The following is a 22,405-nucleotide window of genomic DNA, read 5'->3' on the forward strand; positions in this document are numbered from 1 at the left end:
TTAATATATTAACGTCCCATAGTATTTTCAATATCCTAATAACTATATATTTAATTTAATCTTGTGGTACGGCTAGAATCGCCTATTAATATCGAATTTTTAGATTTTTGGTACGCGCCCGCACCAAAAAAAATTAAGGAAGCCGGCCGCATACCAAAAAAAAAAAAATTCGATATTAATAGGCGATTCTAGCCGTACCACAAGATTAAATTAAATATATAGTTATTAGGATATTGAAAATACTATGGGACGTTAATATATTAAAGGATTTGTAATTATAATGAAGGTGTAATTAAAAATCGATTTTTTAGGCGTGGGCGGATGGGGGTTTGGGCGGTTGGCTAGTGGATACTTCTACCCACACACGCGCCAAATTTGTTAGCGAATCCAGCCTAAAAATCAAACCCCGGATTACGTTATTTAACAGCCAGCACACTTAGGTTCTGTTAATAAACAATATTAATTAATGTGCAGTCTATATGATTACCCTCTGTAAAATTGCAAAAATTTAATTGTCATTGTTATGGAAGTTAATATAGAAAACGTTGATTTCGGCCCGGATTTCGGTGTATCACGAACTAACCGGGGGCGCGAGCCATCTCCACCAGCCATCAAACCCCTGGTATTCCCATCGACGCTAATGTAGGTCCCTTGCAAAAATTATTTCGGAGAGAGGAGAGTCATAAAATTTACACTCACACTCACACTCACACTCACACTCACACACTCACACTCACCTCGTCGCCTTCCTCTACTGTGCCGTGCAGTCCTGTCCCAGCCTCAGCTGCTGCCCATCCGAACCATCAAATAGATCACCTTCTGTATCCGGGTCCCCGAAACCCATTTGCAATTGCAATTGCAGTTGCGGTGCCCAACCGAACATCGCATGGACACACACCTCTCTGCCTCTTTAAAGCCCTTGCATCGCGAGTGTCTCTGCATTTGAGAGCAGACGCCCCAATTTGAACAAACAGCAACATGGGCTCGACGTCACCCCTTGCTCCGACGCGAATTGCGATCCTGGGAAAGGAAGACATTGTTGTTGACTTCGACATTTGGCGGAGCTTTGTCGTCGAGGATCTGCTCTCCAACCTTCCCTCCTCTACCTACATCCTCATTACCGATACAAACCTCTCACCGCTCTATGTACCGGCATTCAAGCAAGCGTTCGAGGATTATGTATCGACATCGAATGCGCCCCCACGACTTCTCACATACAAGATCCCTCCCGGAGAAACTTCCAAAGGTCGAGAAACTAAAGCTGAGATTGAAGATTGGATGCTGTCAGAACAATGCACGAGGGACACGGTCATCATCGCTCTCGGGGGAGGTGTCATTGGAGATATGATTGGATACGTCGCTGCAACATTCATGAGAGGTGTGCGCTTTGTACAGGTGCCCACTACACTTCTCGCCATGGTCGACTCATCCATTGGAGGCAAGACTGCAATCGACACTCCGCTAGGCAAAAACCTCATCGGCGCCTTCTGGCAACCTCAGAGGATCTACATTGATCTGAGATTCCTTGAAACCTTACCCGTTCGTGAATTTGTGAATGGCATGGCAGAAGTGATAAAGACAGCAGCGATCTGGGACGAGGTTGAATTTGCCGCTTTGGAGGATAATGCAATCCTGCTAATGGAAACAATCCGAGATAAAGCGTCCGACCCTTTCAGCAGATTGGACCCTATCAGAGATATCCTGAAGAGGATTGTCCTGGGATCGGCAAGAATAAAAGCCGGCGTAGTGTCAGCAGATGAGCGGGAAGGGGGTCTTAGGAATCTTCTCAACTTCGGCCATTCTATTGGACATGCTTATGAGGCAATTCTCACACCTCAGGTCTTACACGGCGAGGCAGTTGCAATCGGAATGGTTAAAGAAGCAGAGCTGGCCCGTCATCTTGGGATCTTGAAACCTGGTGCTGTAGCACGTCTCATCAAATGCATCTCAAGCTATGGGCTTCCAACGTCACTGCAAGACAAACGTATCCAGAAGATTACAGCTGGGAAGCTCTGCCCAGTAGATATCCTTCTCCAGAAAATGGGGGTGGACAAGAAGAATGACGGCAACAAGAAGAAAATTGTCCTTCTCTCGGCAATTGGAAAGACACACGAACCGAGAGCCACCGTAGTAGAAGATAGAACTATCGGAATAGTCCTTTCGGATGCAATCGAGGTTACTCCAGCGATCCCAAAGGACTTGAAAACCGAGGTTACCCCTCCAGGGTCGAAAAGCATTTCAAATCGTGCTCTTGTATTGGCGGCGCTCGGCACTGGAACTTGTCGTATCAAAAATTTGCTTCACTCGGATGATACCGAATTTATGCTTACTGCAATCTCAAAGCTTGGAGGTGCCACCTATGGATGGGAAGATGCTGGCGAAGTTTTGGTTGTGAAGGGAAAAGGTGGTGACCTGCGAGCTAGTTCAACAGAACTCTATATCGGCAACGCTGGCACCGCCTCTAGATTCTTGACGACGGTGTTGTCACTGTGTAAACCTTCCACTGTTTCATCAACGATCATCACTGGAAACTCTCGCATGAAGGCTAGACCAATAGGCCCCCTTGTGGACTCTCTTCGGGCCAACGGCGTTGGAATCAAATACCTCGAGAAAAAACACAGTCTCCCACTGGATGTATCAGCTTCTGGTGGGTTTACAGGCGGCGAAATCGAGCTTGCTGCCACTGTTTCTTCTCAATATGTGTCATCGCTGCTGATGTGCGCACCGTATGCGAAAAAGCCAGTCACTTTGCGCCTTGTTGGAGGAAAGCCAATTTCTCAGCCCTACATTGACATGACGACTGCGATGATGGCCACTTTTGGAATCCATGTGGTCCGATCCAAGACCGAGGACCACACTTATCACATCCCGCACGGCGTGTATCGGAATCCAGCCGAATATATCGTAGAGAGTGACGCTAGCTCCGCCACATACCCTCTCGCAGTCGCAGCAATTTCCGGAACCACTTGCACAATACCAAACATAGGTTCAAAGTCTTTGCAGGGAGACGCCCGCTTTGCTGTGGAAGTCCTAAAGCCAATGGGCTGTACAGTCGTCCAAGATGACTTTTCCACCACTGTGACCGGGCCTTCACCTGGGCAACTGAGTGCAATAAACGAAGTTGACATGGAACCGATGACAGATGCTTTCTTGACAGCGTCTGTGCTGGCTGCTGTAGCAAAAGGCACCACGCGGATCAAGGGAATAGCCAATCAACGAGTAAAAGAATGCAACCGAATAGTTGCGATGAAGGACCAGCTCGCAAAGTTCGGCGTGGTATGTCGCGAGTTTGATGATGGAATCGAAGTGGATGGGAAGCCCGCCGCTATGCTGGACCCCCCTCAGGATGGAGTGTATTGTTACGATGATCATCGCGTAGCAATGAGCTTCAGCGTACTCTCGGTTGCTGCCCCGTCTCCGGTGCTGGTCAGTGAACGGGAATGTGTTGGGAAAACTTGGCCCGGATGGTGGGATATTCTGGCTCTCTCGTTTCATGTTCACCTGGCTGGACGAGAGATAAAGGGTGGACACGCTACAAGCCAGAACTCCTCTGCTCTTTCTGACAACTCATTATTCATTATTGGCATGCGCGGCGCGGGGAAGACAACGGCTGGAGGCTGGGCAGCAAGGCTTTTGGGCAGGCCTCATTTGGATCTCGATGTTGAGCTTGAGCGAACTGTTGGCATGACTATACCAGAATTTATTCGAGCGAATGGTTGGGAGAGATTCAGAGATACCGAACTTTCCCTGCTTAAGCGGGTGATTACTGAAAAGCCGAAGGGATACGTTTTTGCTTGTGGGGGCGGCGTCGTCGAGATGCCAGAGGCCCGCCAACTTCTTTCCAACTATCACAAGACTGGTGGCATTGTCCTTCTCGTGCATCGAGACACGGAGCAAGTAATGGAGTACCTCCAAATCGACAAAACTCGCCCGGCATATGTGGAAGACATGATGGGTGTATACTTAAGGCGAAAGCCGTGGTTTCAAGAGTGCAGCAACTTCCAATATCACAGCAAGAGCGGGGAGACGGGGGCTCTTTCTGTGGCTCGCGACGACTTCGCAAGATTTCTTTCTTTGATCTCTGGACAGAGCACTCACTTCGAGGAATTTCGAAAAAAGCAACACACATTCTTTGTCTCTCTTACGATGCCAGATATCTCTTCTGCCGCTGAGGTGCTTCCGCTTATTGCCGTTGGCTCAGATGCAGTGGAAGTTAGAGTTGATCTTCTTGAGGATCCGAACTCCAAGGATGGAATTCCGACCCTCGACTTTCTGAGTGTTCAAATAGCACATTTGAGGTCGATTGTCTCACTGCCATTGATTTTCACCATCCGAACAGTTAGTCAAGGTGGCCGGTTCCCCGATAATGCCCAGGAAGAAGCGCTTAAGCTTTACAATGCTGCAGTAAGGATGGGACTAGAATATATCGATCTGGAGGTTATGTTGCCCGACGAGACTTTGCAAAGCGTTACGGAAGCCAAAGGTTTCTCAAAAATCATCGCCTCCCATCATGATCCTCATGGGCGTCTCTCGTGGAAGAACGGCGGCTGGATTCAGTACTACAACAGAGCCCTCCAATACGGTGACATCATCAAACTCGTTGGTTCTGCTAAGAGCATGGAGGATAACTTTGATCTCGCAAAGTTCAAGTCCAACATGGCTGCAGCTCATGATGTCCCTTTGATTGCCATCAACATGGGCGTTCTCGGCAAGCTAAGCAGAGTCCTGAATGGCTTTATGACCCCAGTATCGCATCCAGCTCTGCCCTTCAAAGCTGCCCCCGGCCAACTTTCCGCAGCTGAGATTCGTCAGGGATTATCACTGCTGGGCGAGATACAACCAAAGTCTTTCTATCTCTTCGGGACGCCGATCTCTGCCTCGAGGTCCCCTGCCCTACACAACACTCTGTTTCGCCAAGCAGGGCTCCCTCACGAGTACTCGCGTCTCGAGACCGACCAAGCTGAGGATGTGAAAGAGGTCATCCGGTCTCCAGATTTTGGAGGTGCATCGGTCACGATTCCCCTCAAGCTAGATATTATCCCGCTTCTCGATGATATTACAGATGCTGCAAAGATTATTGGAGCTGTGAACACCATCGTTCCAACATCCGTTGAACCTGGCAAGCCCCCACGCCTCATCGGGGAGAATACAGACTGGCTCGGAATGACCCACTCACTTGTGTCTGCTTCCTACTCTACCATCTCCTCGGGCGCCCCAGGAAGTGCCCTCGTCATTGGTGCAGGCGGCACGGCGCGAGCAGCCATTTATGCACTTCAATCTCTTGCGCATTCTCCTATTTACATCGTTTCCCGCACGCCCTCAAAACTCTCAGCCATGATCTCTACTTTCCCCGCAGAGTTCAACATCATCCCCTTGACTGAACTCTCTGCAGCGGAAAACGTCTCGGAGGTTCCGCGTGTTGCCATTGGAACCATCCCTGCCGACAAACCTATCGAGCAAAACATGCGTGAGATTTTGGCAACGATGTTGAGACACCCCAAATCGAACACTGCCCAGCAGCGGACGTTGCTTGAGATGGCCTACAAGCCGAGCCAAACCGCGTTGATGCAGATGGCCAAAGATGCCGGCTGGGTCACCATTCCGGGGTTGGAGGTCCTCAGTGCCCAGGGTTGGTATCAGGTAAGTAATCGAGGGATCAGTCGCACTTCAGAAATGCTAACGACTTTCACTGTAGTTCCAGAAATGGACGGGTATCAAACCCCTGTACGAAGATGCAAGAGCTGCTGTCCTGGGTGGTGGTGCTGTAAAGCAGAACCGCCCACAATAGGATGGCTGTGCCGTGGTGGTGAGATGGTAACGGGATAGGTCGCGTGTCCAGTCACGTGTCGAATATCACCTGCGCCTGATAGACTTGAATTTATGAGGTTGAGCCAATGATCTAAGTGCAATTCATTGATGTATTTGATACAATCTATCTACTGATGTACAATAGGGGTACTGGTCCCGCAAGATCATCTAATCATTCCCGTTCACTCGTAATCCATAACTATAGACAAATATACACACATCATAACAATACACACGCTACACACCACGTGGCTGGCCAAAAAACAAAAAAAAACGATGATGAAGAAAAAACGATACAATGCATGACCTGTCTAATTTATTCAGCCCGCTTGCTTTTTGTTAGGCCGCTTACCAGCGGCATTTTCCTCCCAAACCAAAATTTTATACAGGAAAGTACACGTGATGGTCATGGCCAAAGAAAGCATTCATTATTTGTCGTCAGGCCTTGCAGAATGACGAAAGATCCACCCAGGCACGCCGCGCTCCCAAGCAAGAAAATGCAGTCAAAGCCAAGAAATGCAAAGCAAGTAAGGAGCAGGTACGAAACGCGAGTGACGACGAGTGATGAAATGATGATGTGATATGACATGACGGGAGTGGCATGAAAATCAATGTCGCAGGCCAGCAATCGCAATCGCAACCGCAACCGCGAGTGAGTGAGTGTTGAACATTGAACGTTGGGCGCATCCTGGCTGTGACGTCATTGCGCTGGAACCCGCTCGTGGTGGTGGTGGTGCGATTGGCGAATCATCAAGAAGGTGCTAGCATTGTTGCCGACTTTCCGCCGCTGTCCTCGAGACGAGACGAGACGTGCGACGTGGAGCCGCTTCACGGGCCTGTCCTTGCCAAACTGCTCATTTTTTCTTCCCCGATGCCCAGCCCATGCCCCGGGGCTACCGTCATCTGCCGAAGACCCTGCAGCGAAGGAAAAACGACCCTGCGTGCCCGATTGACTCACGCGCGGGTACGGTATGTTGCAGAGAGGAGTGGACTGAGCAGTGCAGGTGGGGCCACGATGCCGCGATCGTGGCCCATCTCGACTTCTCCACGCCACGCCACACATGGTGTTAGCCCAGCGGAGTCCCCCCCCCCCCAATGAGCACCTGCACGAGCGACAGTATGCTCACTCGTGCGCGCGGCGCCGGCTCCTGGAGAGATCAACATGATCAGGGTGAACGACTCTGAGATGTCGGGTGAGCGCATCGTTCCTGCTGAACGTCTTCTCCTCCGTACACAGCGGGCAGTGGACCTTCTGCTTCCTGGCGTTGTGGATCGTATCCTCGTGCCGCGTCAGATCGTACGGGCGCGAGAAGATGGTGTTGCACGGCTTGCCTGTTGACGGGTTGATTCTCTCACACTGTGTCAGGTCAGCATATGCGCTCGATTTCATCTTGAATACTGATGGATTTGAAATTGGAAGAGGAATTGGAATTGGAATTGGGGTTGAATCAGCAGCCTTTGCTGCACGTACCTTGTGTGGTCCCGCTTGAGAATTGCGCTGCGCCGCTGAGGTCATACCGCTCCCATCCCCGCTGGCGATCGCCGCCGCCGAGTTTCGATGGCCTTCACGTTTGTGTCGTTGCAGCTTCGCTGGAGTGTCGAATCGTAAGGTGCAGCCGTGGTATGTGCATGTGTATGTTCCTGTATCGGCAGACGTCGTTGGGGGCTTTTTGCTCTCCGAGTGTTCGGGCGCATACTCGCTGCTACTCGATTCCATTGAGGTCAGCGTCGCGGGAAAATCCTCGCTGAGGTTGGAGAGATTGCTGGGTTGTCTGCGCGACTGAGGAACAAAAGGATACTGCTGCGGGAGTTGTCGAACACTGCCCGCCACAGCAGGAGGCACGAAGTTGAACGCGCCCTGCTGCTGCTGTGTAGCTTGCGAGGATGTTGAATAGGTCGAGGAGCTTTCCCGCCGTGTAGTAGCCATGCTTCCGTAGCTGCGTTGTGATGCATTCTCATCCGCCTCCGAGAGGTCGTGGGAGATGATGGGTTGCTGTCGGTAACGCGATGGGTGGCCTTGGCTTTGCTGCTGGGGCGGGAATAGTGGTGTATTGGCGTCCTCCCCGCTCTCGTGGTAGACGAGGTCAACATCCTTTGGGGAGATTGTCTTCGGAGTTGTCTGCTCTGGGGATGTTCGTTCAAGCTGCCTCTGAAATGCCATTGCATCATTCTCCGCCTTCTGCTGCTCACGCATATGTGTTGCCGTCCCAAATCTCAAGTTGGGAGACTGGACCCCAAAATTGTTCCTGGACGGTGCAAGAGGAGAACCTTGTCGAAATGGAGAACGTTCTCGGGAAGGGATTGTAAGGGGAACTTGTGTGTTCGATGCACTCAGATGTTGACTGTTCGCAGCCTGGAGTCTTTGTGAGAAGACATCGTTTTGAGGTGAGAGAGTGACAGTGGATGGTGCAGGAGTCGAAGTCGGAGGCGCAGAAGTTATCTGGAAACTGGGATTGTATAGTTCGTCCGCGTAGATGTCCGTCATGGTTCTATCGAGTTTGGGCATTGTGTTTCTGTATGCTTGATGGTCGCAGTGTTGTAAGTATTCATTCAACCATGAATCGAACAATGAAGTCTCACCACGTTTTTGCCTCTCCTCCTCATGCGATGGTGGCGTGGAAGGCGAATATGAGTCACGGGCTGTTGCTGATGCTATTGACGGTCTGCCCGAGTGGTTGAATTCCGGTGCAGGCATCAGTTCCGCGTCACCAGTCGGCTTTGGGAGACCATCGTGGCCCATTGTGAAAGCAAAGTTGGAGTTGTGGTAAAAGTTCGAGTAGTGTGGCGGGAGAAAGCTTTCTTGGGACGGCGTATGCGCTGGGGTCAAAGGCTTCGACGAGGTAGGCTGAAAGTCGTGGAAGTCATGATAGAGATCCCCAACCACCTGCGGATTCGAAGTGTTCGCCGTATATGGTGATGCCGGCCCCGCTGAGCCCAGCGAACTCAGAGAACTCTCGCGGTGGTGGACTCTCGTCGTCGATCGTGGTGTAAGCTGGCCGTTCTCGAGCCAACTATTGTGATTGTCAGCCGGCATCAACGACTGTGCCTGGTTCAAGTTGTAGTGTTGGTAGTCGAACAATGGCTGATCCTCGAACGAGAAGATGGGGTTCGCCGTTGCTGCGTGCTGTGGTTGCGGGGTCGAGATGTTTGCGTTCGACGACCAGTTGTTCGGGATGGAAAGTGTTTGATGTTGGAAGGAATGCTGTTGACGTCGATGCGGAATGGTAGCTGATGCTAACATAGTGCGAGTTGAAGGGTGTGGATGCAGAAACTTTTGGGATCGAGTCGCCACTTATAAGGGTAAGGGCTATGACTGGGTGCCAAGGCAAGTGGAAAGGCCTAGAAGGTGGCTTGCGTGTCTCGTAATCGGTTGGTCATGTGCTCGTAAGGGGCAATGGGGTATTGTCAGCTCCTCGAGTGTATAGGCTGGCTGGTAGAGTTCAGAGTATTTGTGTTGCAGAGTCGTCGGTATTCCTCGGGCTCTTCATGTTGGGGCGAGCAGCGATATAACCCATACCGTCACACCCCTGGCAGCGATGCAGTGCAGAAAACGCGGACATTCAGATTTTTTGGGGTGGTGTCACTGGCGTGGAGTGAGTCCAATAATGACGCACGACGGGCAGCCCCTCCCTCGGGGGCCCTCAGACTCCCATGCGACCCCCCTGACCCACCACACCGTGCCGATCAAGCCAACCTGGCTGGCCTTGCCCGATGCAGCATAGCGCGCAGCGATGGAAGCAGATATCCCGCTTCTAGAGGTTCAGAGCCGCTGAGGTTTGTCAGCCGAAAACAGAGCGAGCTGTCGAGGGCACAGCCACAACGGAAAACCTGGCACTCCTCAGGGAGCCTCTCTGACTGGTTCGCTTGCACGCAAGCGACGGGTATCGGATGAGGCCGATCGAGCCCTCCCTAGAAGAGCTGAGTGCCCTCTGCGACTGAATACGAAGTATGCATAGCTTGCAAGAGAGATCTGCATCTCCACGTCCACGTCGTGTTTCTGATAAGGAGATACGAGGACCCGATAACCTTGTTTTGCGCGCTTCACGATTGTGGCTGGAGGAAGGGGAGAGGGAGAGACATCTAACTGGGAGGCTGAGATCGCTTGATTATTCCCAACGCTATCGCAAGGACCTGAGCAGAGATCTGATCATTACTACGTACTTACTGCCGGATCTCGTAACTTCGTACTTACAACATAACGTTCTTAAAATATCTCCGAAGCGATCAGCAGGGGCCATCAAGCTGCCGAAAACACGAACAGCCTGCCACTCGAACGCTTGGCTCGGCGGGACTTGACATCTGACTGCGAAGTTTGGATAATGCGACACCCCTTTTGAGTAGGATATCGTGTGTCCGACTTTGGCCCGACTTCGTACGGGGTGCGACACCGGGCCCACGTAAGCAAAAAGAACGGACACAACGCAGCTGACTCGCTGTGTAACACCCACGCGGCCGTAACTCCGAAAACCATCCATAACACAGCACAACAACGATAGTAAACTGGAATCAACCAGCGGGCGCAGACACCGGACATTCGGCACTGCACCTCACAGCTGGTCTGGCTTGCGTTAACTCCGCACCGAGGAAGAGAGAACTGCATGAGGTGTTAACGATACATAGCGACAAATCTGCGAGGCTGCAGGCGCTGGATCCAGATGGCAGTGTACTTGCTGTACATTGAAGTGCCGGATCGGGTGGATCAACTACCACCACACGGCCCGCAAACGACAGGGCGACCCAGGATGTTGTCTTTTGTTTTTGGGAGCCTGTGTCCCTGGGCAAGCTGACGGACTCATGCAGGGCGGCCACGTTTTCCCCGCACGATCCAAATTTCAGGGTCAGGGCCTTGGGAGCGCTTTCACCAATGCAGATATGGGATCTGGGATCTGGGATGTGGGATCTGGGATCTTGGTTCTGGGTTCTGGGCGAGCCACGGGAGCGAAATCTGAAGGCCGCTGTGGCTGAGCCTGCCGCTACGGATGCCGAGACGGGAGTGTGGAAGTCTCTAGCGGAGGTCTGGAGTTCTGGAAGATTTCCGCGCGCCAGTCAAGCCACAGACAGACTTTTGTTGCGCTGGACGGCTGGCGGCTGGCCACACGGTGTGGCTTGTAAAGATTTTCTCCACGGACACGCTCCGGCTCCATGCGAATTCTGATTTTGTGGGCGCACTTTTTCCGCAGCCGGCGCAGCTGCACGACGGTGTTTGACGTCCAGGTCGCTCCAAAAGAGGCCGACAATATTCAATCGGAGAAGCCGTTGGCATGCATCAACCCAAGACGGCAGGATGTTCCCAACCATTTGCTGTGGGCAGTGGGCACACATGCAGCGCAAAACGTCGAGTTTTCATCCCTTCAAATCCCGCGCGGCCGAGCCTGCCGGTTGGGCCCGACATTGTGCACACTCACTGCACCGGGCCCCCCTCCCATGCACTCAGACGGCTCTTTGCTTGCATGCTGGCATGCTGGCATGTTGCTGCTATCCGCTCCTTTTTCTTCCCCGGCCTGTCTCTTGAGTCTCGTTCCTTCGATAAGCTGCCGGACCCCCTCCACCCCTCCATCTCGAGCACCAACGTCGAGACGCATCCGTAATCCCAGAGCCGTCAATCAGGACACGATCCGCAATCATCTTCCCTTCTTCGGATGCTTGCTGTGCGGAATCCTGTAACGAAGCAGAGTGACCTGTCCTTTGATTCTTGCAAGCTGCAAGTCGGCGCGGGTGTTTCTATTGTTAGGGCTCCCAGCGATCTCGGCGATCTCTGGCAGGGGCCATGACCGTGATGTAATTGAGGTCGCATCTTGCCAGTGATATTGGCTTCTCATAAACTTGGCAGGCTCATGTACTGTGTGTTGCTGGTCCTCGCCTTGCTTCATCGCAAGGAAGTTGCCTTGTCTCTCAAAAGATTCGATTCTATAATTAGTGTGCAGTCCATGAGGCTGGAGCAGGGCCAACCCAACCGTGGAAAGACAACAAGATATTGAATGGCGGTACGTACCGTTCTCAGATCCATAAGCTCCTCAAATCCAAGCATATTCGGCTGGGGCTGTGTTGGTTTAGAGGGAACGTTCAAATAGGAATTCGAGATGGGCTGGCTGGCTTGCTTGGAAGACGAGAGCGCGCTCTAGGGAACCAGCATTTCAATCACGTGCCCGTGCTACAAAGCTAAGGTTAACGTTGGCTCCCTCAACCCCTGCAAGAAAGTCAACAACGGCCCGCGGAGCTTTCTTCAGACGTTCAACCTCACACTACGTGCTCATGATGTCAACAATTCCCATTGGTCCCATACGAAAAGCGTGGCATAGGTGGAAATCCTTACAACTGCCCTGGCGCAAAAGATTTCTCGTTGGTACGCAAATTTCTAGAACTCCACTGCCCACCACAACAGCCCTTGAGCACCCAGCTTACTTTGTCTCCAGGCCTTGACCTCCAGGGCAATACGTTCTGGGAGTTCCGCGACACCCTTTCTTCTCACAAAAACCGCATGCGTCGGATTGTGCAATACCCTGCCTCCACCCATTATAGCGATATCAAGATCTCTCCCCAATGGCATCAATGGCTCCGCCACACCCGACATGATCCACCTTCTCTTATTGAACAGTCACAAGATCTCATGCGACAGCGGAATTTGAAGGTTCTGGCCGCAGAGGCTGATGCGAGATGGGCTGCCAAGCCTAGTTTTCTAGACGCTCCAGGTCAGGCGCGGGGACAGCCGTTGCCTGCACTGGAAGTCGAGGATCCTGGTGGCAATGCAAACGTGGCAGATTCGAAGAATACGGTTGGTGCGAGAAGCCCTATAGGAGGCGGGCCAGAGGACATGTCTGCAGAGAGACGAGGGAAGGGGGAGCAAAAGGACAAAATACAGGCTGTCGATGGCAAAGGACATCATATCCGCGTGAGGCCTGGGCAGGAAAACAATTCAGAGGTAGAGAGCAAAAAAGAAAAAGAGGATCCGTGGAAACAAACACGTCGGGGCGAAAAGTGGCAACCAACTGCTTGGGATGGAAATATAGCAGTTCGTCGGTGATAGTGTTCCCAACCATCACCCACAACTTGGCATTTTCTCGGTTTCCAATTCCATGTTTTCGGTTTCTGGAGATCTCGGCCGCCCGAGGGCGCTCCTGTGTCGAGTATATTTCGCAATATCCTCATCCTCTCGTCCTACAGATGCGTAAAGCCTTCTCTGCCATCTCGTCTGTAGCTCTCTTTATGCCCTGCCAGGTCCACCAAGCGTGAATATCTCCCTGAGAGCGGCGTTAATCATGCGATTTGCTTTCTTGAGAACAGTGAGCAGAATCATCGACGCTCCAGCTAGAATGGTTGCCATGGCCATGAAGATCATCGCGATCCTGAAGAGGGTCAGGAGGCACATAGCCAGACCAAGCAAGGTAACCCTGAGCATATGCATTATGCCTTTCTCAATCTACAAAAAGTTGATAGTTTTTCTCACAGATCTCTAGTATCAACTTTCATCCGCCTCCAAAATCGCATCGACTTTGGCCTGACCATCCTCGGGCTTTGGGTGGTTAGCAGAATATTCGGCCGTTTGGAGACAACCTACCAAAGCCCTCACTATGTAATCTTCCATAAACCGTCTCCTCAACTCCCCACTGCTGTCTTCTGTGTGAAGCGGAAGAAGCAACACTGTGCGTGACATTTTTTGGGAACTAGTCTCAATTTATGTCTACCGTGGTGCGAAGGGCGAGTTAGGAAATATGGTCAGATGAGCGGCGTGTAGCTCAGGCCCTCTTGTATAACAACAGATGAGGCTTGATGTGGCTGAAGGAGCGGCGATGTTGAGGGATTCGACTGGTTTGTGTTTTATGGTGAATCAAAGTGGTTTTTGCTTCCCACTTATTGTTCTAACTGTTTACCAGTGACTTACGACCGAGGAAGGTTCGAGATTTAACCCGACTTTCCTTTAGTAATGGGCTTTGCACACCACACCTGTTTGACAGCAGCAACTTGTTCCAACCAACCGACAGAAAATTGAGAATCCTTTCCTCGGACAGCTCCACACCTGAGAGGTTTATCAAGTCATCTCGAGGCGATTTCCCAAAGGTGCCTCTCCCAACCCCAGTTGGCTCTGGACGAAGCAATCCCAGCGCTTGCATCCAGTTTCGCCTAGGTGACCTCTACAAGAAACAGAACCCGATCTTCGAAGTGCGTCGTGGGCTCGATAGCACGTTCATCGGCTCCGCCGCAAGGATGGCGCAAACTCACCTCCCAGATAACAAGCAAGAGAGTGAAGTTTCATAAAGGAACAACAGTTGAACTCGATGCCGTTTAGCAAGAGGGATTTCTGGGATCTTTTAAAGGGTATCGTCACAGATAAACCACAAACGTCTGATAAAGTGGTCAATGAACGTGGGGACGAGGAGCGCCGCGGAGTAGTCGAGGCTGCATTGTCTACAAATGTAAGCTCTGGCGATAGCTTAAGAGAGTTGATAACAAAGGCGTTGACGTCGCCATCCGAAAAGGAAGCCGAGCGACCCCCCAAAAAAACCAGGGCGGATTTTGTGGCCAAGCACTCGTCAGGGACACCGAGACTACAAGAGGCTGCTAGGATTCTCCATATAGAAGATGCTGAGGCCCCATGGATAAACGAATGAATCCTGCCAAAAGCCTCTACCACCACCAACCTGCAGGCATTGCCTGGATGGCCAATACCATAAACAAGGGTGGTTGCATTCTCGCTGACGATTTGAGCCTCGGAAGGACCATAGAAACCCTCGGGCCCAGTGCCCATATTGTCAACGAGCGAGGCCGTGGAGCTGGGGATCTACGAAGCCATTCTTTATTATCGTACCTCTGATAATCTTGAAGTCATGGCAAGGTAAGGCAGCTATGTTCCTGGACAGCAATTTCACAGTCCACACATATGCGACGCAAATCAGCAAGAAGACTCCAACCGGGGGAGACATCGCAACTAAGAGTCACTAAGATATCTACCTTACTACATACAAATACTTCAGGCTCCACCATGGGGAACCGGCCAACGAGAAATGGCAAAAGCAAAATCCTGACGCACGGCTCGATAACTCTCCAAATATTGAAGGCCTTTTCGGTCTTGTCGTTGCAAGTGAGGCCCATGCCCCCGAATACACAGATGGCAAATTTTAACATCAAAGGTAGACTTCGTGGCACTGCGGACAGCCACGCCAGCTGAAAACCGTGACACCGACGTCACCGGGCTCCTCATCTCTTCCGCCCAAACTCATTATGGGAGAAATTAGGGTGTAAGAGAGGTATAAACCCAGTCAGACCCACGAGGCGATGGGCGTGCGACCCCCACGCAATGGACCGATACTTGTCTACCGAAGAGAATCAAGTGAGGCGTGCAAAGATGTTAGGAAGGGTCTACGAAGTTGTTCGTCCTAAGGGCACGTATGGAATGTTGACGGCAGAATCGTTGGGGATGATTTCCCCCTTTAGTAGTCCTCGATTGGCTATAAAAAATTGGATTCGGTAACCAGCAAGCGTATGAATGAGATCATGGCCGAGAATAAGGAGGTGTTGTACATACCCAACGAAGTGACTGGGGAGATTATTATAGATGGACTGAAGGCTCGGAATCTCGTCCAATCGATGACGTGGCTGCCAATTGCAGATTTAGAGTGGACTGCGGAGAGGATATCCGGAGCACTGGAAAAGCTCACGGGACTTTATCCTCGATGTACATCGTGAGTTCTGGACTGTTAGACTCGGGCTTGATACTAGAAATACGCTCAGTATTCAGCTGCTCGAAGCAATACCCGCGCAATCACCAAAAATGCAGGCGCTTGCGCGTACTGTTGCTGACGTTGTATACATTCTCGACACCGAGCTCGTTGCCCAGATCAAGTACCCCTACGAATAGCTGTTTCTGGAATCATATCTCAAGTAATGTGGAGTTGATGCTGGCCCTCGACATTCTGATACGACACAGCTGGGCGGAGATGAATACGCCGCCATATTTAACTTCGACGTGGACAATTTGAAGGTCCTAGTAACATCATATCGTGTTGTTGGGCTGAGTCTTGATCTCTAGTACCTCGTCTGGCGATGGTTCTTCTCGTCGTCTGTCAAGATCTTGCTCATTTGAACGCCCTACGCGTGCTCTGAAATCTATGCCCGCCGCCACTCACTTCTCTCTGTCTCGTCACCTGTCGGGATTCGTTGAAACGAACGCTCTCCCTGCTGTGGAAGCTCGTCTCGGTACGCACTCACCGCTCTCGCTACTGCGAAAAAGCCTACTCTATTGGAGAATTTCCGCTTCTATTCAATATCCTCGGCGCCTCTAATCCCAAGCCTTAGAGAATAGGAAATGGTTATGCATTGTTGAGAGCGCTACCGTATTCGTGTAATTCTTTACGAGCAGACAGGGTTTACGTGGTAGTATATACTTCTGTAGCTGAGGATCGAGGAGGGATATAAGTTAGAGGGTTTCTCTAGAAGGCTTCTCCTTACCCTACGACAGCTGCTATAACGTCGATAGTCTCTTCCTGGCTCGATTAAAACGCAGTCAAAACGAGGGCTTCCAAATAATTCGCCGTGGACGTATGATTAGTCGTCCGCGAAGGGAGCAGAGAGAGGAGGGGAGGAGGCGAAGTAAAAGAGTCGATGGGATGGTGGAATAGAAGATAGAGTCGATACAACAATGTTGAGGTCCAGAGGGATGTGGCCTTGTCCTCCTACACGCTTAAATCAAGAGTAAACCCCTGAGAATCTCAGAAAGGATTCAGGGTGACATTATTTGAAGACGTAGTATTATAACGATCGAGGTAAAAGCCACTCCTCCGCCAGTTTTTCATAAACAATCTTACCATATCACTCTGGACAGTTGGGAAAGGCTCCGGGCGGTCAATGAACCGCTGCGATACGTCGAAATGTACTCTTATAAAGCTTTGAACTCCCCTCGACACTCGATGGCCACGCGACCCGCTGCTTTGTACTTCTAGACGCCCACAGCCCCCGCACCGAGCCCTCCAGAGTAAATATCTTCGTGGCTACACTATATCCTTCTCGAATTATAGTCCCTTTCCGCCAGAGATCTACCAACCATTCGCACTTTAGATCACGAAACGTCCGATTGGAACATGTCCCGTAGACTAAGTCATGGCAAAAGCAACGCGTTCTGGAGTACATGTTCATATTGATGCCCTTCTCGATGCACCAATTGACAATGAGCAGCGCCGACGAAAAAGGGGTAGTAACGATAAGGTAGAATCCAACTTAGTCAATACTGAGGCCCCGGTCGATGGGCCAGTGATGGATGACGAACAAGCTTGGGTATCTCCTGGCCTGACAATAGTTGTATGAAAAGTCTCTCCTACTGAAAACTAACGATCTCTCAAGACCCAAGCGGGCGAAACTAGTAATCATCTTGAACTCGATAATATCGCATTTGCGATCCTCGTTGCCGCAATCTTAGTCGTATTCGTTGCAGCTCCGTTGTTGATACTCCTGAAGCGTTAGCTGGATGGCCTCGGTTACATTAAGGCGCGGGTTCGGAAAATGGAATAGAAGCGATGGTGGCAGAGCTCTGTGGATGGCAGAAGGCTGGCTGTATAGCTTGTGAACGGTCTGGGTGGGACTCAGTGGAGATTGAAGAACTGGTGGCCACAGAGTTGAGGACTCGCGAAGCAAGCAGCCAATCAATCAATCAGAAAAGGTTCATCAGAATGTGGTCCATATCTGCTTCGCATAAGGTGAATCCCAGGGTATCATACATCAACTCCTAGACGCCGAATGAGTACTCCAAAATATTGGCTGATTCTAAAGCAGCATAATCCCTGGATGAACCAACCTAATCAATCACCCCCATTGTTTTGTTCCACCCAGAGAAGCAGATTCCTTAATCTCTCCCCACTTGCTCTTAGCCACTCCCGGTCACTCTCTTCATCTTTGGCCCTCACCCCGCCGTCTTTTCTCCTCTTGTCCCCTTTACATTTACTCTCTCGTGCCAATATTCCCTTTTCAATCGCCGCATCCAGTGTAGGAGTGTGATAACATCTGCAAGATTTCAAAAATTGTCGAAATTGGCTTTCCACAAGTATGGAAACTTTCGCGTTATCAGCAACCGAAGAAGTGTTTGCCGGGAACGGGAGGAAGCATTTCTCTAGTACTTCTTGCGACAGGTCATCGTTTTCCCTATCTACAATGGAATCAGGCCGCGGTGCGCTGCCAGGAAGGAAGCGTAGGAGAAGAAACTGCGTCAGTGATACAAAAACAATGATTGGTAACTGAGACGAGCTGGATGGCGAAAAGTAAAGGGAGAAGGCGGGAACGGGAAGAAGTTTGACACATTCGTAGATCATATCGTAAATTTCAACACAGTCAGTGAGGCAATCGGGGAGAATGGCCGCGATGCGCGAAAACTGGAGAGTTCAGTAAGTCTTCAAATGATGCACATCAAACTTACAGTTGCAAGAAGGCGTTGGCGCAGCGCGATCGACTCTGTTCCTCCAAGCCATGGATCAGCGGCCAGGGTATTCTCAGCGTCTTGGAATGGCTCTGGAGTTTGGTCCGTTAATTCGGAGGAATCCATTGCGGTCTCTGCATCGTCATCATCGTACGCGGCAAAGTGTTGCTTCCTAGGATCTTCCCTTTTCCGCTTCTGTCCACTCTGGACCTTTAGCTCCTTGGTCTCGTTCGGGAAGACTTCTGGAAATTCTTTCAAGCTGCCGGGGCTTCCATCGGCAAAAGCAGACCGAACGACACGCTTCATTGAACTTGATCGACCTTTGGCTTCTGACAGGTATTCAACCAACAAACATTTCCTTAACAAGGGCTTCTCTTCCTGCCCAATATTTTCATTGGCTCGGGCAAGCTCATCTTGCCTCTCTCGTTCCTTCCAGTCTGCATCCAAGACATCCAGCATAAAGTCAAGCCATACTTTCCAGTATTTCCACCTCTTGGGGTACTTTACACTGCAGTTGAGCGCCCATCCCACCACATGCCAGAAATCTTTGGCGCATCTTCGTAATCTGCCCTTATTTGCGATGACCCCTCGCGTTCGTTCTGACCTGTCTTCGGCATCTGAGCTACTAGAATCGCTGTCGTTCTCCAAGGTATTCCGATTTCGCCTTGAGGATCTGGTGGTGTTGATGGGAGAAAACGAGAACGCGTCTCCGAGCCTCGCGTTCAACGGGCCTAGTATTGATAATATGTTCCGGAGAAAGGTTATAGACCGCGAGGCAAGCTCAAGACGTTCATTTGGATGAGCTTGGTTCGTATGGCGGGGGTGGATCAGAAGTGCGCTGATGAGTTCGATGTGAAAGGGCTCAGGCGCAAAAGTCGGCTTTGCTAGTAATTGGGGATGAGACGCGCCCGAAGTGACAAGGCCAGATAGAAGGGTGAGAGCACCGATATCTAATTACCGTCAGTATAACGTTGGTAGATTGAGAGAGGCTCCCTACAGAGTTGCTCATCGAGGTATATGTGACAATGTTGTCGCATCTCGTCAGTTAGTTGAATTGCATCGCGATAGGGCAATTCCTGAGTCGGGGCTGCTTGTGTGGCGGGTTCAGACATGGTTCGTTGATGTGGAGTGCGAAGGAGGGAGGAGGAAATCTTGGGGTTGTGGACGTGCAAAGCGCGAGTTCACGTGACCGGCTCTTTACCTCCGGGCGGTGCCGAGACTTCCATCCTGAAGGGACAACCGCCTTCAAGTGGGAGCTTCATTGCTCTCATTCCGGCAATGAGTCTGATATTACAACAAATACCCCGGGAGCTGGGTTCTCCCCGAAGATCTTTCTACCTTGGCTCAGAAGTCTGGGACGCCGGCCAGGCAAGCCCAAGCCTCTTCCAGCCCCCGTCCCGAATGAACGACCAAATCGGCGCAGAGTCTCAAGAGCCTTAGTTCCAGGTTGCGTGAAACAGGGTCTTCTTCATTCACGTATCGTCCTGGAGTCGTGTTTGGCCTTGCCCAGGCCACCCCTCGCCTCGCCTCGCCTCCTTACCGTTTTCTGGTCACATCTGGAAGCTGTGAAAGACCCGCAGGGCAGGAGAGAAAAAGCACCCCGATATACTTCTTGATCCACCGCACAAGGCGATGCAAGTCAACTCATTTCGACGACGGGATACTTTGGTAATTTTGACATACCGTCCTTCGTCTGGTGGCCGAGGTAGATGTCATTGAGATGCGTGGCTTGCCAGCGGCTCGTTGCGCTCGCCTCTCGACCCGAGTCAAACGAGTATAAGCAGGCCGGCTGAAGCACCTTTTGTTCAACCTGCTTCCTGCTGCTCCATATGCAATGCCGTTTCCCAGTTTAAGACAGGCATTTTACATGTTTGCCTCCCATCTCCTCTCACTTGTTGCGCTTATATTTTACTCAGCATTGCAGCATGGACGTTAGATTTCCCTACGATTGTTGATCTCGGATACGTCGTTCAGCAGGCCACTATTAATGTGAAGATGATCGTTCTTCTCGGAATACGAAACCGTTGCTAGCCATCTTAGATCTCTGGAACGTGTCCTACGTTGTTGGCATTTTCGAATTTCGGCTTAGAAGCCCTTCCAAAGGGATCCCTTTCGCTTTGCGAATCCAATTCCTATATAAACTGTTAATCGCATCTTCAACGATAGCCATTGAATTTTTATCTGTCTCCAGGCCCCTCTAATTCGAGCCCTTGGATGCTCTGTCCACACCACTGATTACGTTCAAAGCTTCAGCTCTGACAGCCTACAACGTAGTGAACCCTACATCCCCCACAGGCATTTCAACCTCGTCCCAAATCCTCAACATCAACCTCCGCTTCTGCTGCTTCAAGGATCTCCCCACTAGCTGCAGACACTTCGGAAGATGGCGACCGGCAACTTTTAATCTCTAACAAGTGTGGTTAAAAGGGGGGAAACCAAGCTCCAAAGGGAGACAACGATATGGATTTCGATTTTTGGAAGTGTTTATTCGCTGTACCTCTAACTCTCTATGGTGGCGATGTTGTATATACTTTATTTAATGGTCATGAGTCGACAACACGGCTTTGGAGTGGTTTTTCTAGTGCTTCCTCGTCGGAGTCTTGCAAGGCCATCGTCAATTTTGCAAAGTCGGAAATACCGAATGGGCGCGGTACCCCGGATTTCCTGCCTTACGATGGAGGGTCAGTGTTTAAAATGGATGTGACGACATTGGGATCAATCTTGACCAATAGGGATGGTAATGTTCGGTACATCTATTGGCAAGCGGCGGCTTGGCTTTAACTAGGTTAAATCGAGGGGCTTGTATTTTGCACACTACTTCATTGAACATTAGGCTAGGGCTGTCGAGCTTCCATGCCGAATAATTATAATCGAACCGATGCTTAAACTTTCTTCCCACCCTCTTCCCCGTCGACGTCTTCCACCCAGAAGTGCCTGACGTTATGGGAAGAAATCAGCACAAGTCCAAAAGCACTCCTCCGATTCCTCCGCCCGAGACATCTATTCTTTTTGGATACTTAGAAGCACCTGAGACTGCGGAAACACCAAGAATCAGGTCACCTAACATTGAGCCGCCTCTTCTCTCCATTTGCTCAAGCTGGGGCTCGTTTGGCGCCTTCAAATAAATCTTGGCCTTGTGCCCACCTTCAATCTCCTTCGCTCCTTGCACCTCGAAGATACCAAGCTTCTGTGAATCTTCTTCCGTTGCTAAGTTGGGCATATCCAGGATAGCAGAATACCCTTTCGCAAGAGCAGAGCTTTTGGAGGCCTGGATAAAGTTGCTCAAGCTCTTGACCCCAAGGGCGGAACTTGGATGCGTGACACTCTCCTCCGAAAAAGGCACCCGCAGAGAGCGGGGTGTGATGTCGTGGGTAAAGAATGGGAGCTCGCCTCTTTGGTAGCCAGTAGTGACCACCGGAAATGTCACTTGCCACTTGATCTCCTGTTCATCGGGTCGCATCCTCGCCCCTGTCTGGGGTTCCTCATATGCCACTTCAATACTCCCATCTCCCCAATCCAGGCTCTTCAGCCGTTCCTCGAGCTCCGAAAAGTGAACGGTTGCATCGCCGTCAGAGTGTGCGAATGAAAAGTCGACGATTCCGAATTCTTTGTCCCACCAATGTCCTAGCCTTTTCTTGGGGTCATCATTGATGAAAGCGATCAATTCGATGTAGGTGCCGTCTCGAAAACAAATAAGCTTGTTCTCAGTCTTCCCATCACCATGTTTTCCACCAGGAGTAATTGTGAAGTTTTCAGTGAGCCAGGATGGAGGATTGACCAATGATGCGTAGGGAAGAAGGATTATTATGTGGTCAAGCGTTGGTGACATTGTTCAGGAGGTGGCTGAGAAAAGCAAGCTTGGTGTTGAGACTGGAGACGTATCCCTGGTAGTTAGCGATTTAGTGAACGACTAACTGTTTCTTTGATCTCAAACATGAACCTGTTTGAAAAGGACGTGGGAGTGTTTGAGGTCAGTCAGCGACTGATTGACTCATCGATCATGTGGAAAGGTCCAAGGCGGGGTAGAGTACTTCACGTGACGGAGCTGTAGTGTACCTCGCTTATTTAGCCGAAGAAGATAGGGGTTGGGTTGCCCTGAAGAGTTGCGGTCATCAAAATAGTGATCCTTCGCAATCCAAGGAGGAGGAGAACGACCCGCGTCCTAGAAACCCAGAAGCTCTTCGGCACCTGCGTATGATA

At 50.8% G+C, this 22,405-nt stretch overlaps 7 protein-coding genes across 7 annotated transcripts; 2 read left to right on the forward strand and 5 right to left on the reverse strand.

The window, feature by feature from the left end:
* Window positions 1–702: 702 nt before the first annotated feature.
* K444DRAFT_659545 (Shikimate dehydrogenase) lies at window positions 703–5,980 on the forward strand (the record flags this gene model as incomplete). Its single annotated transcript, XM_024886364.1, has 3 exons — window positions 703–5,640; window positions 5,696–5,764; window positions 5,954–5,980. The coding sequence occupies exons 1-3, from the start codon at window positions 979–981 to the stop codon at window positions 5,978–5,980; spliced, it is 4,758 nt and encodes a 1,585-aa protein (XP_024742183.1). The 5' UTR covers window positions 703–978.
* Window positions 5,981–6,931: 951 nt separating this feature from the next.
* K444DRAFT_519258 (uncharacterized protein) lies at window positions 6,932–8,548 on the reverse strand (the record flags this gene model as incomplete). Its single annotated transcript, XM_024873937.1, has 2 exons — window positions 6,932–7,165; window positions 7,280–8,548. 2 exons carry the CDS (start codon window positions 8,546–8,548, stop codon window positions 6,932–6,934), a joined length of 1,503 nt encoding a protein of 500 aa, XP_024742184.1.
* A 1,040-nt stretch (window positions 8,549–9,588) lies between these two features.
* Window positions 9,589–10,616, reverse strand: K444DRAFT_176474 (uncharacterized protein). The gene is made up of 2 exons (XM_024870776.1): window positions 10,001–10,616; window positions 9,589–9,951 (listed from the first exon to the last, which is right to left on the reverse strand). The coding sequence occupies exons 1-2, from the start codon at window positions 10,281–10,283 to the stop codon at window positions 9,647–9,649; spliced, it is 588 nt and encodes a 195-aa protein (XP_024742185.1). The 5' UTR covers window positions 10,284–10,616; the 3' UTR covers window positions 9,589–9,646.
* Window positions 10,617–11,766: 1,150 nt separating this feature from the next.
* On the forward strand, window positions 11,767–13,011 carry K444DRAFT_176247 (uncharacterized protein). Its single transcript, XM_024870774.1, has 2 exons — window positions 11,767–12,151; window positions 12,222–13,011. Exons 1-2 carry the CDS (start codon window positions 12,061–12,063, stop codon window positions 12,827–12,829), a joined length of 699 nt encoding a protein of 232 aa, XP_024742186.1. The 5' UTR covers window positions 11,767–12,060; the 3' UTR covers window positions 12,830–13,011.
* Window positions 12,920–13,256, reverse strand: K444DRAFT_176260 (uncharacterized protein). Its single transcript, XM_024870775.1, has one exon. The coding sequence runs from the start codon at window positions 13,208–13,210 to the stop codon at window positions 13,010–13,012; it is 201 nt and encodes a 66-aa protein (XP_024742187.1). The 5' UTR covers window positions 13,211–13,256; the 3' UTR covers window positions 12,920–13,009.
* A 4,338-nt stretch (window positions 13,257–17,594) lies between these two features.
* On the reverse strand, window positions 17,595–19,317 carry K444DRAFT_640245 (uncharacterized protein; the record flags this gene model as incomplete). The annotated part of the gene is made up of 3 exons (XM_024884474.1): window positions 17,595–18,161; window positions 18,206–19,155; window positions 19,203–19,317. 3 exons carry the CDS (start codon window positions 19,315–19,317, stop codon window positions 17,595–17,597), a joined length of 1,632 nt encoding a protein of 543 aa, XP_024742188.1.
* A 1,561-nt stretch (window positions 19,318–20,878) lies between these two features.
* K444DRAFT_607845 (uncharacterized protein) lies at window positions 20,879–22,175 on the reverse strand. Its single transcript, XM_024879252.1, has one exon. The coding sequence runs from the start codon at window positions 22,032–22,034 to the stop codon at window positions 21,159–21,161; it is 876 nt and encodes a 291-aa protein (XP_024742189.1). The 5' UTR covers window positions 22,035–22,175; the 3' UTR covers window positions 20,879–21,158.
* Window positions 22,176–22,405: the final 230 nt, after the last annotated feature.

The sequence above is a fragment of the Hyaloscypha bicolor genome, assembly GCF_002865645.1.
Source record: "Hyaloscypha bicolor E unplaced genomic scaffold K444scaffold_16, whole genome shotgun sequence".
NCBI lineage: Eukaryota > Fungi > Ascomycota > Leotiomycetes > Helotiales > Hyaloscyphaceae > Hyaloscypha > Hyaloscypha bicolor.